This window comes from Centrocercus urophasianus, unplaced genomic scaffold (genome assembly GCF_019232065.1).
Source record: "Centrocercus urophasianus isolate 14NV4802_14NV808 unplaced genomic scaffold, USGS_Curo_1.0 seq_1, whole genome shotgun sequence".
Taxonomy (NCBI): domain Eukaryota; kingdom Metazoa; phylum Chordata; class Aves; order Galliformes; family Phasianidae; genus Centrocercus; species Centrocercus urophasianus.
In genome coordinates, this window is record NW_024884141.1 from 1,775,993 (window position 1) to 1,793,015 (window position 17,023).

Consider the following 17,023-nt stretch of genomic DNA (forward strand, 5'->3'; position numbering starts at 1 on the left):
AAGACCTCACCTTTCCTTTTCAGCTCTGAATTAACACTGGTAACAGCAGATAAGTGTACCTCTGGAGGTGGCCACTAGAGAAGCCAAAGACGAATTCAGTTTATGTTCCATTTATTCAAAATCAAGCCAATCTGAATTTGTTCCAGGTCATCCTCTGCCACAAAACACTACAAAGATGCTGAAATATATCTCTGTAAGAACTCAGCTCATACAGCATCCTGCTACTCATGCAGGGCAAGGCTTGGAGGCAGTGGAGTGAGGAGTGCTTACAGGACCATTCCCACACGTAACGAACTTACTCTTACCTTCAGTATCCAAAGCAATCAGCTGGAGGTTTGCCATGCATTTCACTGGATGTAATAAATGGGAATGCTGAACGAGCTGTAACATTCAGCCCTGGATCTATTTTAAATGCGCCAAAATCAATTTTCACAGTACTGACTGAAGAGTTCATTAGTTAAATGTAATTCCTACCCAAGCGTCAAAAGAAGCCCAGTCCACCCAATGAAACAAGAGCTACAGGCAGCCTTGGCTCTGCCCTTACACCAAAACACACATGGTGTTAAGAATTAAGTCTTCTCTCAGAGAAACCATAAGATAGAAGGAAAGCAGCATAGGCAGCTGCCAAACTCACAACATTCCACAATTTAAAGGCAATTTTAAAGGCATTTTTTATGGTATAAAGTGCTCAGCGAACAAGTACTTCGGTCCAAATCACATTTTATTCCTTTTAGTGTCTTATGGTGGCCACAAGCATAAACCCAGCACATATAAAATCTGCCTGAGAGGTACTTCCAAGCCCCTCATAGCATTTACAGGCACCAAAGGCAAAACAAGTACTGATGTTTGCAGGGTTGTGATTCCATGAACAAAAAGGCAGAGGCACTCCACTCATCTCAGCAGCATTAAGCTGCTTCTGCTCTTCCAAGCTTTTCCACGTTAGCTCTACTCTCAAGGCACTGACAGGATCCCCAAGAAGAGAGCAACTGTTGGCAGGAGATGATGCTGGGGGACAGGAAGGCAGAGGACTGCCTGGTGCTGCAATAGTAAGAGGGGCTGGGCTCCAAGCTGGGGAAGCAAAGGGACTTTTGCATGCTGGTGCCAATATTGGGAGTGCCAACAGACTTATTCTGGGCTTGATTTGATGACCAGGCTATTATCTCACAATCCCAAACTGGAAAGGACATGCAAGAATTAATCCAACTCCTGGCTCCACACAGGACCACCCAAAATCCAAACTATTAAGAGTGTTGTCCAAATGCTCCTTGAACTCCAGCAGCTTTGGGCCATGTCAGGTCCAGGACAACGACTTTGCAGAGAAGTTCATCTCTTATGATTTTCTTTAGGATGCACAGTACTTGGAAGATAAGTCCATTACATTACAGTAATGCTTTTATGTTTTCTTAATATATTTCATCTATAGATCTTGAAACATTTCATGTCATCTCTATGTCTCTAATCACAGACAGTGACAGATCTGGAAATGAGACAATGAACTGAATCTACTGAAGCCACACATTAAACCTGAGCAATGTGCTGCAGATCGCGTGCTTGAGCTGGGGTTGGGCCAGACGAACTCAGAGATCCATTCCAACCTCGACTATCATGTGATTCTGTGAGTAAATAGCACAGGTAAGTAGGACATCTTCCCCTCCACCCTCCGTCCTTCATTATTTTCTGTGTGGGGACTCTCTAGGCCAAGTGTGTCTTCAGTGTATTTAAGAACCCACAGCAAACAAAACCCAGAAACCAAACAGAAACCCAACCACAAACAGGAAGACCACAATCAAAACAGCAACGATTCACGTTTGGTCTCCTTTAAACTTTGCTGAAATACAGACTCCTGAAAAAAAAAAATAAGAGGACAGTCTCTAAACTCTGCCCATCTCAGACTCTCACGCTGCAAAACACGAGCAGATGGGAAGTCGACAAATGCTGGGAGTCACACAGCCACTCAAAACCCACAGTGGGTAAATGTCTACTGAGACTGCTAGCCAGCCAACAGGAAACTTTAGTTGTAAGAATATAACTATCTGGATTTAGGGAAAAGATTTAATAATTTGAAGGAAGAATCTGCCTTGATTTGACCTTGCCAACAGGCATTTCAGACACACTGCCCTTGTACTAGTTGCTAATCTTGTCTAAATGCAATCATTTCACTAATCCAGCTAATTTTAGGATGATTTCATCCGTGTGCAAGACTGTATCATCTCGTCTCAGCTGCAATGGCAAATTACTGACACCATGGTCAAAGAACCCTTGATTTGTGTAATTCTGATCCCCAGAAATCTGAAGGACACACCAACCTGCATCTCAATGATGTGTGCCGTGCCACTGTAGATTTCAACGCTGCTGCAGAAGCCCACAGCAATTCTTCAGAAAGTTTCATTCTATGGCTGCAGACTGGTAATTCTGTTTTGATAATTCATTATGATGCTTTACATAGTGCATGGTGCATAAGAAAACACAAAGCGGATAAGATGTGCTAAGGCAGCTGCTAAGATAGTTCTCCTCAATGCTGTAGACTGGCTTGTGTCCCAATGGGTCACAATGGGTACTGCTGCCCTGGCAGCAGGCCTCTTACCTAGACATGGCCAAGGCTTTCAGTAAATGGAACCAACATGCACTTGGATCCCCACAGTGTGGTCCCACCAGTTCTCTGTGGCCGATGTTTTAAAAAATGTTCAGCATTTCCAATTTTGCAGCTTTCAAAGGCAGGAAAGGAACTACTTTACGAGACGCTTGATTAAAACCTGTGACAAGCTCTTCCTTCCTGTTATTTCTATGGCTGTTTTGTCAGCTGAGAACAATTGCAGTTGCCTTTTAAGACCACAGTCATCCTGAGAAGAATGCTGAGAATTCCCAAGACCTGCCCTTGGATCACATCACAGAATCACAGAATCACAGAATTGTAGGGGTTGGAAGGGACCTCCAGAAATCATCGAGTCCAACCCCCCTGCCAAAGCAGGTTCCCTACAGCAGGTCGCACAGGTAGGCATCCAGGCAGGTCTTGAACATCTCCAGAGAAGGAGACTCCACCACCTCCCTGGGCAGCCTGTTCCAGCGCTCCGTCACCTCACTGTAAAGAAGTTCTTGCGCATGTTTGTGCGTAACTTCCTGTGCTGCAGTTTCCAGCCGTTTCCCCTTGTCCTGTCTCCACTCACCACTGAAAAGAGTCCAGCCTCGCCATTCTGCCCCCCACACCTTAGATATTTATAGACCTGGATCAGGTCCCCTCTCAGTCTCCTTTTCTCAAGGCTGAACAGACCCAGTTCACTCAGCCTTTCCTCGTAGGAGAGATGCTCCAGGCCCTTCACCATCTTTGTGGCCCTCCGCTGGACTCTTTCCAAGAGATCCCTGTCTTTTTTGTACTGGGGAGCCCAGAACTGGACACAGTACTCCAGATGAGGTCTTACCAGGGCAGAGTAGAGGGGGAGGATCACCTCCTTCGACCTGCTGGACACGCTCTTTTTAATGCACCCCAGTAAGCCATTGGCCTTTTTGGCCACAAGGGCACACTGCTGGCTCATGGCCAACCTGTCGTCCACCAGGACACCCAGGTCCCTCTCCGCAGAGCTCCCCTCCAGCAGCTCATCCCCCAACCTGTACTGGTGCATGGAATTATTCCTCCCCAGATGCAAGACTCTACACTTGCTTTTGTTAAACCTCATCCGGTTTTTTTTCTGCCCAGCTCTCCAGCCTATCCAGGTCTTGCTGAATGGCAACACAGCCTTCAGGCGTGTCAGCCAATCCTCCCAACTTCGCATCATCAGCAAACTTGCTGAGGGTGGCCATTATCCCCTCATCAAGGTCATTGATGAAGATGTTGAACAAGACCGGACCCATGGGCTGTAATAGTCCAAAACACAAGGAAGAGCTGTATTGGAGTTACACAGAAACATGCAGTATGTTCATCAGCACAGAGGAAGCATAGATGCTTCTGTCTTCCCAGCATCTTCCTTCTAGGACAGCCTTATCCCTTCTCACTAGAATGCTCTGAAGATGACATATTGATGGCTGTCTGGCTTTTGCTGACACAAGAACAAAACATTAACAACAAACATCCAGGTGGGAGAAACAGAGCACACCAGAATTTATTTTACCTCTAACAGAAGTAGTTTTTTTTCCTTCTTCCACACAGACCGAAATTCCAGTTAAAGAGAAATGCTGCCTTTCAGTGATGGGATGAATGCTTTAGAAAGGCACAAAATGAGAGATTTTTTTGGAATGTCCTTCCTTGGAAGTGAGATCAATTTAAGAAATGTGATAGATCCCCGCAGTTATATGTTATCATTTTATTATATTGAGAAATAGTCAAAGTGTTAATGTTTCAGTTCAAGCTGTTACATATAATGCCACTAGAAACATTAGCTATGTTATTCTCCAACTACCATTGTATGATGAAGAGAACAAGGCAAATACTGAAGAAAAAGCTCTCCAAACCATGTAAGCAACAATAATTCATCAGCATTAAGAGCCAGTTGGAAATTCCTCTTCTCTTCAGCCTTGCAGACATTTATCGTCTAATGATTCAAAGAGACTGCCTATAAAGTAGCTCCATATTCAATAAAATCCTGTGTCATTGTGCACCTCTGTCCTCTGGGAATGCTGCAATGGCATTTGGAGACGCCAACTACACAAAATAGAAGTTGTAATCCAGTCTACAGCCCAGAGAATGACACAGGAGGCAGATCAGTAGTCACAGCCCCATCAACTATCTACACTATGCTGCAGATTTGAAATACTGAAATATACTAGGCTGGTATTGGGTTTTTAGGAGAAGTGCTCTCTTCTGACCCTTTCTCCCTTCGTTCACTGGGTGACTGGAACAAATGCTGAAGGCCAACCCAAGCTCTTCCAGCACTACCAGCACCACAGCAGCAGTGGGTGGATGGACGCGAGGCGGTCAGCTGCGAAGGACAAAGTCAACACCAAACCAGGAGGCAACCCCTTGCAACTCGCCTTGAGCTCTGTCCAGTTTAACACACTGCGAGAGAGAGGTCCTGAGCATTTCCCAAGGGCTGGGCGTTGGGGATGGACAAGGATGGAAATATGGATGGTCAGGGCATCCACTACACAAGTCTTCTGCCCAACAGCCCACAGATAGCCACCAGCACATCGCACGGAGTATCTCAAGTTGGAAAGGACCCACAAACATCACTGAGCCCATCCGACGGCTCCGTGCAGGACCACCCAAAATCCACCCCTACATCTGATAGAGCTATCCAAACCCAATGAGCTCCGGCAGCTCGGGGCCGTGCCCGCTGCCCCGGGCAGGCTGCTCCATGCCCACCTCCCTCTGGAGCAGTCTTTCCCTCACCGCCAGCTGCCCCTCTCCAGACACCCGCCGTTCCCTACCCAAAACCTCACGTCGCAGGGTGACACCGGGGCCGGCAGCCCGCCGCCATCACCCGGCGTGTACAGGGCGGTGTGAAGCGGCACCTACCTTGTTGAGGTGGGGGTTCCTGGTGATGTCGTAGCCTCTCTTTTTGACGGCCAAGGCCTCGCGGCGGACAGCCGGGCTCCCTCCCGCCGGGCTGCCGCTGCCCCGGGCGGCGCCGAGCAGCAGCAGCCTCCTGCCGGCCCCGGCCGCCCGCAGCAGCCGCCCCGCCGCCCCTCCGCACAGCGGCCCCATGGTTCGGACCTGCGGACGGGGACGCGGCGTCAGCGGGCACGGGGAGCGAGGGCGCGGCCACAGGGCGGGACGCACGCCCGGCCCGGCCCGGCCCGGCGGCGGTCCCCGATCCCCGCGATGCCCCCGCTGAAGCGAAAGGAAACCCAGGAAGCAGATCCCGGCCCGACCCCGCGGCGGCCGCCCCTCCTCCGTTACCTGTTAAGGGCTCAGCCGCCGGCGGGGGAGGAACGGGGGTGCCCGCCTGGGCTCCGCCTCCACCGGCTGCCTGAGGACGGGGGATGGCCGGCCCCGCAAGTGCACGCGTGGAAAGACATCATCGTCCCGCACGTTCATTTCTCTGGCGTTCTCCCCAGGTGCTGCCCACCACGTACCTGCGAGTGAGGCCTTTGCTGGAGCCGTGAGAACAGCGTTTTCTGAGGACTTGACAGGCCTCTCGCCCACACCAAGCTGAAGAATGAAGTTCTCTCTCCTTTCGGATTGGCGTATTCTCCATTAGTCTTAATAAAGAGCATCCTACGAAAAAACCCAGACCCATAATGTGAAGGCCCCACAAACCTTGCTCCCTTTTAGCACCCAACTTATCCCAGGAGCTGAGATACCCAAACCTATTTCAGCTCTCAGAAACTCCCGTGTGGGCATTTCTGAAACACCCAGGCATCACTGCGTTGGCATCAAAAACACAGGAAAAAGCAGAAAATAAAAATGGATCTTAGCTAAGCATACAGTTAACTGTGTCAGCTCTTCCAAAAAATGAGTTATTGTATCTTTTAAAATGGTAGTCTTGTAATCACTACTGCTCAATCCCATCTTCGTGTAGATGCTACTCCCATATTGTGGCCCTCTTGGGAATTTCAGGCTGGCTTTAGGTGGAGGACACTTCAAATTCTCTTTCCATTTGTGTTTACAGAATCATAGAACTATTAATATTGGAAAAGACCACTAAGATCATCTGTTCCAACCATCAACCCGTCCCCAGCATGCCTGCTGACCATGTCCCTTAGTGCCACATCTCCATGGTTCTTGAACACCTCCAGATATGATGACTCCACCACCTCCCTGGCCTGTGCCAATGCCTCTCCACTCTTTCTGAGAAGAATCTTTTCCTAATATTTTTCCTAATACACAGACCACATATGTCTGTGGTCTGTGTGCTCATCAGCCCTGCTCCAGAAAGAGCACCAGTGAGTCTGTTTAGCCTGGTTCATTTGCTCTTGCATCGTGAATTGTCAGGAGTCAAACCCACCATGAATGACGGCATTATGAAGAGAGCTGGAGGTGATGCGTGGACTTTGTTGCTGCCTCTTTCATTCACCGACCGATACAGAGACAGGATTCCCAAACAAGCTACAGAGAATGGAGAGGGAAAGAGAATTTCAGGGCTGGGCTCTTGTTCTGACACTGCAGCTAGATGGAATAAATAATGTGCGAGGTTTTCAGACCTGCAGTGAACTCTGTTTCCAACCTGTTGGAAACATAGAAAGCTATAAAAGCACCAAATATGATCTTGTGAAAAGAACATTTTGCTTTTACAATTATGTGTTTTTACTGAGGACGGTGAGTGTTGTCACAGAACATTTTCATTTCCACAGGAATAGTCCAATTTTTCAGTCCAATTTTCAAAATAGTCAATTTTGATTGAAAAAAAAAAAAGTCAGTTATAAGAAAGTGATTTATTGAAATGAGATTTTTTAAGAATCTTTTATAGTGTGAATTTCCTTTTGTTTTTGATTGACTACATATAATACATTCTTAAAAAACAAACAAACAAAAAAAAACACAACCCAAAGTTTCATCTGAAATGTATTAAAATTTTAGATCGGCCCAAATAGGAATCATTTTTATTGGCTCCTCTGCAGAACAGATTGCTTACATTTATTCATCTGCAGTAAACACTGATGAAATAATACCTCTTGTTTTTGGAAAAGGGCAGGGCATTGCTGATTTCTGTATTTACAAACCATGTAGTGTCCCAGTTCTCTAAACCTTCTGGCAGACACTACTTAATTTTGTATCAGAGGAGAAATAGACAACTAATAGATATTAAAGTCAAGGTGTGCAAGCACAGCAGTACCCCAGGAGGCAGACACCAATAGGGAAAACAAATGTATGGTCCATGCTTGCTTGATAGAGAACAGGGAAGCTGTAGGAGGAGAAAACAAAACATGGAAAGGTCTTTCCCACGCCATGGGGTGCTGGGCAGTCTGACAGCTTTGGGCTGATTCAAAATGACTGTGGGAGATCTCATTTCCTGACATTGGACCAGAGTGAGAGAAAGTAAGTGGGGCTCCTCATCAGGAAGGGCTCCAGTTTTCTGATCACCAGAGGAATTTTATTCTGCTTCTTCACATTCCTTAAGGAATCCCTCTCCATTCTCCATAGCTTGTTTGGGAATCCTGTCTCTGTATCAGTCGGTGAATGAAAGAGGCAGCAACAAAGTCCACTAATCTAATTCTCAGAATTAGGGAGCTACAGCTTGTTGTATGAGCATGGGCAGAGCACGAACTGCCCGTAAGCTAGCATACAGTGAGCTTAACTGAATGAGCTCACTGCAATGGAAAAGGTTGCAGATTTTTACTCAAAATAAGTCAGCTCCTGCCTAATACTGTTCAAAAGCACAACAAAATAAAGGACCTTCGTGTCTTGCGCTGAAGGTTGTTGGACAAAAACTTGCCTGAGCTCACTCTGCCTCTGTCTTGTGGCTCAGCTTCCACTGTATTCTTGGGACAGAGCTGCCACATAAACCTGGGCTTTGTACATCTATCTTCTGCCCACCAGTGCTGGATTGAGGGTCATGACAAAACCATAAAGCTGTGTGTGAACTGTCAGAAGAGACATTTTCTTGGTCCTGAATTGATAGAATTATTATCTTGACTTGAAGAGTGCCTGGAGACATGTCAGGGCGTTACACAGTACTCTCTCAGTACAGTTTACGTGCAAGAGGGACAAATGTAGGCAGGGAAATGGAGACGTCCCTTGCTCTGGGCTACACAGCAGGTCAGATGGCAAAGATGGGCATTCCCATACTCACAGCTCGCTAGCAGAAAGCACGAGATAGGGAGGGAAGCAGGGCTGTGTCGTGGTGTCTCGTTTCTAAATGGACTACAGAAATAGCTGCCAATAGGGTCTCCCACTGCTGGCCACGGAGGAGATAGGACAGGGGTTTTAGAAAAGGTATTTTTAGCAAGCTCACAGCATTTTGTATGTTTATAGCCATGTAGACATACGTGCCATAGGAAATAAAAACATACACATATATAGACTTTTGTCTCTTGCTACTGTATGGACCCTCTCACTTATTTCTTTCGTTTTACATTTTTAGCTTATACACCTCAGGCAACAGGCATATATTGCTTCTTTACAAAAGTAAAAATAAGCCTTTTTCTGCAGCCACCGTCTCCCCACTGCCATGCAGACACTTGCCAAGAAACTGCTCATTTTTACCTCGTGTTGGTTGACAACAGCCTTGAAACTGCTTCAAACTGCTTTTTTATCTCGGTGAGAAACGCTCGCATACACTGCGTTTCCAAAATTTACCTGGCATGGATAAACAAAGCTTGAATGTGATTGAGATGCTTTATTTCCACAGATACGCAGTGCTCACAGATGCACGTGAATGCACTTTGTATAACATGCAGCCTCTCATGAATGCAAATTTGATTGAAGCAAGGGTTAAATTCCTGATTAAGAAACTAGAAAAAAAAAAAAAAAAAAAGTTACAGAAAAGCTCTAAAAGCAATGAAACACACACGTATTCAGCATTAAACTGGTAGGATTTTATTTAAGCTATTTTTCAGCAGCAGGAAGGAAACAATGGTCTGTGGAATGGGATTCTATATACACTGAGGGACTTGCTTTTTGCTGTAGAATACAATTGAATTTTCAAAGCATGTTGTAAGTGCTAATTTATTCCCCCAGTAATTTAAGAAATTTCTTTGTGCTGCAGCCTTGCATTCAGCAGTTTGATCAACAAGAATGCCAATGAAATAAACTTCCTAACAGATGAATCTCTGCCATATAGAGAGGGACCGTATAGCATCCATTCTTCTACAGCATTATCTTGCCTCTCAGGAAATGAATTGAGCTGCAGCTATAAACTTACATTGTAGTGTTTTCCAAACCACATGCCTTGACAATTCTTGGCAGTGTGCAGCTGGTTTGTTCCATTTTGCAGAGACTGTATGCTAGCTATTCATGCAGTCTTTTCATTTAAATTCACTGTGACACAGGAAGGCTTCCCACAATAGGGGCTGTGAATTTGATCAAGACCTTTCTCGACTGCAAACAGTGGCAAGAAAAACTAAGTAGTAGAAGATTCTGGAACCCAATGGACAACAGATAGCTTTGGTGAGCTCCTCATATATAAGGCAACAACATCTTCATCTGCTCTAGTATTCTTGTTCACATTGCTGAATAAAACATATATAAAGATGCACATATATAGAGAGTATCTGCAGTGTAATGCTTAGTATAGTAATGCTTATGGATTCCAGATAAACATTTATTCAAGGCAGAAGTACTGGGCTTGCTCAGCTTGGAGAAGAGAAGGCTCCGGAGAAACTTCATTGCAGCCTTCCTGTACTTCAAGGAGTTATAAGCAGGAGGGGGATGACTTTTTTACACGTCTGATAGTGAAAAGACAAGGGGGAATGTTTTTTAACTAAAAGAAGAGAGATTTAGATGTTAGGAAGAAATTCTTTACTTGTTGGTGGGGCCCTGGCACAGCTGCCCAGCAAAGCTGTAGGTGCCCCATCCCTGGAGGTGCTCAACTCCAGGTTTGAAGGGCCCTGGGCAGCCTGAGCTGTGGGGGGCAACTGGCACATGGCAAGGGGTAGAACTGGGTGAGCTTTAAGGTCCCTTTCAACCCAATAATTCTATGATTCTAGGACGTTATGGTTTCAATGTATGTGGTGTACACAGGGAGGCAAACTGGGTCAGTGGGATTTGAAGGCTCTACAAGGATCATAGAATGATAGAATCATAGGATGGTTGGGGTTGGAAGGGGCCTTTAAGATCCACCCCCAGGGAATCTGGGGCAGGGACACCTCCCTCTAGACCAGGTTGTCTCACAGCCCCATCCAGCCTGGCCTTGAATGCTTCCAGGCAGGGGCATCATGCCAACCTTTCCCAGCTACAAGAAATTGTATACTTGATCATCAGTCTACAAGGATTCACATGTCATCTCCAGATGCAGCAGCCACAGAATCCTTCTGTTCAGCTCTAACAAATACAGGACATCAGGTGACTGACCAATAGCCACAGATGATTCCAGTTCCTGTATGGTTTTAAAAATCTTCATTTAAAAATCTTCCTGTCCCATGAGGTAAATTTCAAAACCTGTTTCTGGAATACTAATGTGCTCTTGTGCTACGTCCATATTGTCTGATGGACATTCCAGATGAAGGGACCTGCACAGGCTTCACAGGCTTCTTGTTCATGGTCACATACCCAGACAGTGATGGAGATGAGAACTAGATCCATATGTCCTGGCTGTCAGTCCCTTGCTCACTTGGTCATCTATCACTGACTCTCTTTGTCACAGTTTATTTCCCTGGCTTCTGTTCTCATGATGTTATTCTTCAGTAGTGAGGGATTTATCTGTCATCAAGACAAAACCCATCTGCATCGTGCATGGAAAGCCTTAATCAGAGCTTCGGACGTCTTTCCAGGCTTTGATTGGTTGTAAATGATAATGATGATGATTTACACTTACACCTCTTAAAATGAAAAATGAACATAAAGACACTTCAGTCAGTAAATTCTCCTGTCTTGTTTAACATAAATATTGGTGGGTTTTTTCTTCTGTTTTCTTGTCATCTCACTACTAATGGCCTGAGCATGGCATTAACCCCGTAATGCATGAGCGTGACCCTCAGTGTCTAAATACCTGAAGAGAAATGGACAGTACAGAAAGGAAAACACGTCATTTGACATCTTGATTTCTAAAATCAACAGGATCAGTTTATAGTGAAACATATGCTTATAACTTGGATTTATTTTAAAACTGATTTGTTTGTAAGTGTAGGTTTTGATCTTCCTCTTCTAGAAGGCATTACAGGTTTTACAATTAGCTTCAATAGGACCAGAATACTGCTGTGGTGCAGCTATACATTTTAGTCATTTTTGATGCAAAAATAGTTCTCAATGCAGTGCAAGAGTACATTTTTTACATTTAGCATAGTGAAAGTAGGTGGATAATCTTTTTCCTTAGAAGTCAGATTGCCATTTGAAGAAGCACGATTGACCTTGCATCTAGTAATGTGTCACAAGCCTGTCCTGATCCCTTATTTCTGCTGGAAAACTCCGTGCCATTGAAAGATTCCATTAACAATATGGATTAATAAAAATGGTGCTGAGTGAGACTTTGCAACCCACAAAATGATGAAATATCCTGATAATGCTTTGTGATATTAAAGAAGTCAAGAATGCGATCAAAGACACAGACCACGAACAAAAGCCATTACACAGGTTACTGAGGGGTAAAATGATTGTGCCAGCTGATCCATCCATGCACATCCCCAATCACTGCTGCTATGAGGGCAGTTTGAGGCAGCTTAATTCAAATGAAAATACGCTGCAGCAATCTGAGTTACCTTGAGGTGAGCAGACAGTTGGGTTAACCCACTTCACTCTTGCATCTGTCATGGCAACGGGAACATGTACAGCTGATGTGCAACAAATATCACAATTTATGGTAACCAGAGTTTTAATGGTCCTTTCCAGCTCTGAGCCAGTAAAATGTTTATGGTTATAACAGTGTTTGAAGAAGAGTTTGGCCAAAGGAGGGTTTGGCAATGATTTGCTGCCACAAAAGTAGGAGTCATGTTCCTGAGCAGTCTTTGATTGTACAAGAGTGCAATTAACACTTTATCAGTGGAATCACTTTAAGCCATGTTCTGACATTGCTGCATCTTCTATGGCAACATGAGTCTATATCATGAAGGGATAAAGCAGGGTGAAAAGCTTTTAATGAAGGATAATCATTTATACTTCATATTCATTGCCTTCCTTGACAAAGTGGTTTTTAAGGTTTCACTTAGATGTGTGAAAAGGCGACTTTAGAAAATTACTATTTCTGAATACTACAAAATCAGAAAAAAACCCACCAAATTGCACAGAGGATATATGTTCCCCCTGCTCTCTGTGACCAGCAGTTGTCATCCCTTCCATTCCTAGAAGGCAAGCTTTACGAATGCCAAGTGGAGCATTTTCCATGTGCTATATTTATGTATGACTCTGTCCCCACCCCAATCCCAAAGATTATCTTCCTAACAGCCAAGCCTCTATCATGAACTGCAGTAAGAGGGATCATAGAATCATGGAATCATAGATTGGCTTGGGTTGAAGGATCCTTAAAGACCAGCTAGTTCCAACTCCGCTGCCATGGGCAGGGTTGCCACCCACGAGATCAGGCTGCCCAAGGCCTCATCCAACCTGGCATGGAAAAATTCACCTCTTTGAGAATTTTCAGGCTCTCAGATTAACTGGTGTCTGTATGGAATGATGCTCTTTCAGGAATTCCCTTTAATTCAGCTGTCCACAGTATAAATACATCAGCTGTGTGATTAGCAATCACCAGCTATGATGGAAAATGGCAGGCACCACCTCCTCATAAAATCACCTGAATCAGCAAGCATGCTATTTTAAAACACTTTGGCAAGGGGTAAATAACTGCAGCCAATTTCTGTCAGAAAATCACAGCTCACAGAGGGCTGCAGACTCCTCCCGAACTCTCATGCACCCAGTTCCGTGCTGCAGACCTTATTGACAAGAGTCAGAGCTGATAAAGAAAGCAAACAAAGGGAAAGTGAGAAATGGCAGGAAGGGTCGGCAGCAGGGCAGGGCCTGCTGTATCACTGGGGCTGGCTGCTGGCCTGCAGTAAAACTACGTGCAACCTCAGTCAGCATCAAGGCTTTGTGTCCTGTGCAGGGACGAAAGAAAGAAGGATCAGATTTCTTACGTTGTGGACCATAACAGCACACTCTTTATGTAAGTACAGCAGAAAATGTTGTTGGTTTTCTCAATAAACAACCATTTTGGGCAATACTTTTTCATTAACACCCTTTTTTGGCATTGCAAAAGTCTGCAAAGCTTCTATCTAATCTTCAAGTCAGTTCTATAACCTCCATGGTAATCTTGCAAAAAACTTCTGGGTCTGATGTTAGGACACTTTCAGTCTCTTATGATTATTAAAATAAAAGAGGACAACCATTTCTGAAGTCAGCAGGCCTATAATTTTTGACTGATACGAATCTTCTCACACCAGTATTTCTCTTATTTACACAAGCAGAGGTTCTCTTTAACAGACTTGTATCACTGACTTGATTACTTTATCCCAACATAAAGCGTTTTTCCTGAGTGTTTGTACTGAGAAATTTATATTTATTACAGAAACAAGGAAATCCAAAGATTAACACGTTAAAAAAGCACTTAATAGGAGAGTAGGAAATCTTCAGTGGATAAAAGCCAACTAATCTAGGTAGTCTGCTGACATCTCTCAGATGCACTGGAAGAGGCTGGGGATAACAGGGCAACACGCAGTCTGCATACATGACCCAGCCATAGGACTGGAGTGAAGGAATGTTAATCAATGTGATCATTTATTAATCAGAACTGCTGCCTATCATTAAAAAGTCAGGGCCAGACAAGTTTCAGCTGAAGCTGGGCTTTGCCCTGAGGCTGCTGGGGACTGGGTGTGTGTTCTCTTCTGCTGACTCTGCTCTGGGAAATGAATTTTTGGCAGAGGGGATGGACAGCTGGCTCTGGTAACATCTGAACTTCTGCAGCACATGTTGTCAGAGCTTGTGTCAGATCACAGAAAGGGTGGTGTTTTTTTTGTTTTTGTTTTTGTTTTTTTTTTAAATAAAATAGCAAGAGAAAACAGCAGTCATAACACTGTACCAAACAGAGAGGAGGGCTTTTTTTTGGCAAAGAGAAATCCTGAAGGTTGCAGTGGGGATTTCTGACATTGCAAAGGGGCTGTATAAATGAGAAGGCAAAAGCAGAACAGCCATCACTCGCAGCTGTAACGTGCAGTGGCTGCCAGCACATCAGCACAGGCCAGAGGAGCCATGCAGAATCTTGGAGGCTTCCAGTGGTATTCTCAATCCAGTTAGAATGCTGCATGGGAAAACTGATGCTTTGTCAATTGCCATTTACTGTTTGGGAAAAGCATAGATTATTGTAAATGGTTCATTGTGCAAAATGGCTGATTGATATCAATGATGAACCTTCAAAGATGAACTAATTTGAGTAACTTACAGAATAGGAGCGAAGGATACGGCAAAGCGAAGGCTCATCCCTAGGGAGCTCATACTACCACCATTAACATCTATTGGCACATGGAATGCTGATGAATATATTCATTTTCCAGGCCTGAGCAAGACAATTTATCACAGCACAGTGAAATCTGCAAGCGGCAAAGACTGAAGGGAGTGCTTCTTCAACAAGGAGACACTCCCTTAGAATCTTAAGGACTCCATGGCCAAAGCTGATAGCAAAATACATGTATCAAGGATCACTGCAGTCAGTAGTATAGGGAATAGCTGGAAAAATAGGGAGAGGCACAACTTGGACAGTTGGACTAGATGATCTTGGACACCTTTTCCAACCTTGGTGATTCTATAATTCTACATACGTATCAGCTCTAAAATCTGAACGTCTGCTGAGGCCAAAACATTTTCATGGGAAAAATCATAGAATCACAAATCATAGAATCATAGAATCACATGGAAAAGAGCACTGCGATCACCATCCATCAGTCCATCCCTGTCATGCCCTCTGACCACAGCCCCCAGTGCCACATCTCCATGGTTCTTGAGCATTTCCAAGGATGGTTACTCCATCACTCCCTGGGCAGTCTGTGCCAATGCATCACCACTCTTTCTGGGAAGAAATTGTTCCCATTATACAACCTGAAGCCATGCATCAAGAAGCAGTGTGTGGGTGGTGTGTCTATTCATATTATGCAGCATTGGATATTGCACTGAAACTGAGCTGTGAAGGCAAACGCATCTGACAGACACGCTCCTCTTCTTTGGCAACTGATTTGCAGTGTCTATAAGGGCTCAGTACGCACCCAAGTATTATGGGAACAAATTTGGAACAAACAAGAGGAAGTGATGCCAGCTATCCCAAGACCAACTGTCACCTGTTCAAGTGTCAATTTGCTGATGCAGCGTAATAAAATTTTGCGTGGCAGAAGAAAATGAATGAATGACCTTTCCCAAAACTTGTGGTAAGTCTGGTGTGAGTGCATTTCTCATTCTAGTTCTAAAATTGAGGTATGGAGAAACTTGGTTACCTCTTGTGGAAGCTGTCTGCCTCCTTTAGTGCAGATCTAGATGCATCCAGTGCAGATTTAGATCCTTCCATGCAGCCAGAGAAGGGTCTCAGCCAGCAGCCAATTCCCTTGGTGCTGTATCTCAAGCAGGGAAATCTTTGTAGCTGAAGAGTTAAATCAGGTAAAGGGTGAGGTGTATGTGTGTGCACTGGAAGGAGGGTGGAAAGGATGATGACACACATAAGCAGAGTGCCTTTGGAGAACTGAATGTGCCATCACCTCTGCCATGACTGCCTGCATACCAGCAGCTGTCACTGGAGCACAGAGTAACACAGCCAGCTGCAGGGTCGCTGCCTCCCTGACCCACTCAGACTCCCTGAAGCCTGCCTGCCCAGTGACACAAGCTCAGCTGCATTTTGGAGTTGCTGTGAGTCACCCAGCGGCAGCTTCTGACTCACTGCTGAGCAATAGCTGAGGAATTAGGAGCTCTGGGGCTCGTGTGTCCATGGTCGCAGTGTTAGACACAGCTGGTTTTCCTGGGAACCCTCCGAGTCATCCCTCTTTTTCGGTGTCTTTATTTATGAATGTATGGATTTATGTTTATTTATTTTCCATCAGGGTTCACGGACAGGGTGTTCCTGCTTTCCGGGTTATTTTGTTACCCTTGGGTGAAGAAGTGGACAAACACTGCAAGAAAATGGATTTTATTCATTGTGGGAAAATGAGTGTGTATACAGGGGAAAAAAATGTGTTCCACATTCTCTCCACATGATGAATTTCAGATTCATGTGGAGATAAACCAAAAATACCCATGAAAGGGCATGGGTTTTTTGCATTTCATTTCCACGGGAGATTCCCAGAGTTGTTTGTTTGAAATAAACAGCATAAAAGGAGACCCTCTGCCCACTCTCTGATGGGAAGTAAATAATGGCTGGATCAGCATTTCTTAATTCTTAATTCCACTCTTAATTCTGCTTTTCATATGGTTTGTTTTAAAAATTTGCTCCAGACATGAACCTAACATGTAATAATACTTTGCATTCAGGGAAGCCTTTCATCTGAGCAGTTCCAAGTGCCTTGAAAGTATTAGTCAATTAGGATTCCCAGC

The 17,023-nt window shown here is 44.7% G+C and overlaps 1 protein-coding gene across 2 annotated transcripts in view; it reads right to left on the bottom strand.

Annotated features, from left to right (window-relative positions):
• ME3 (malic enzyme 3) overlaps positions 1–5,635 on the bottom strand; it is a 119,971-nt gene extending 114,336 nt beyond the window's left edge. For both annotated transcript variants that reach the window (XM_042809908.1, XM_042809823.1), the window contains exon 1: positions 5,447–5,635. In XM_042809908.1, coding sequence (XP_042665842.1) covers positions 5,447–5,635 — 189 coding nt within the window. The remainder of the gene's footprint in view (positions 1–5,446) is intronic.
• Between the last annotated feature and the right edge of the window lie 11,388 nt (positions 5,636–17,023).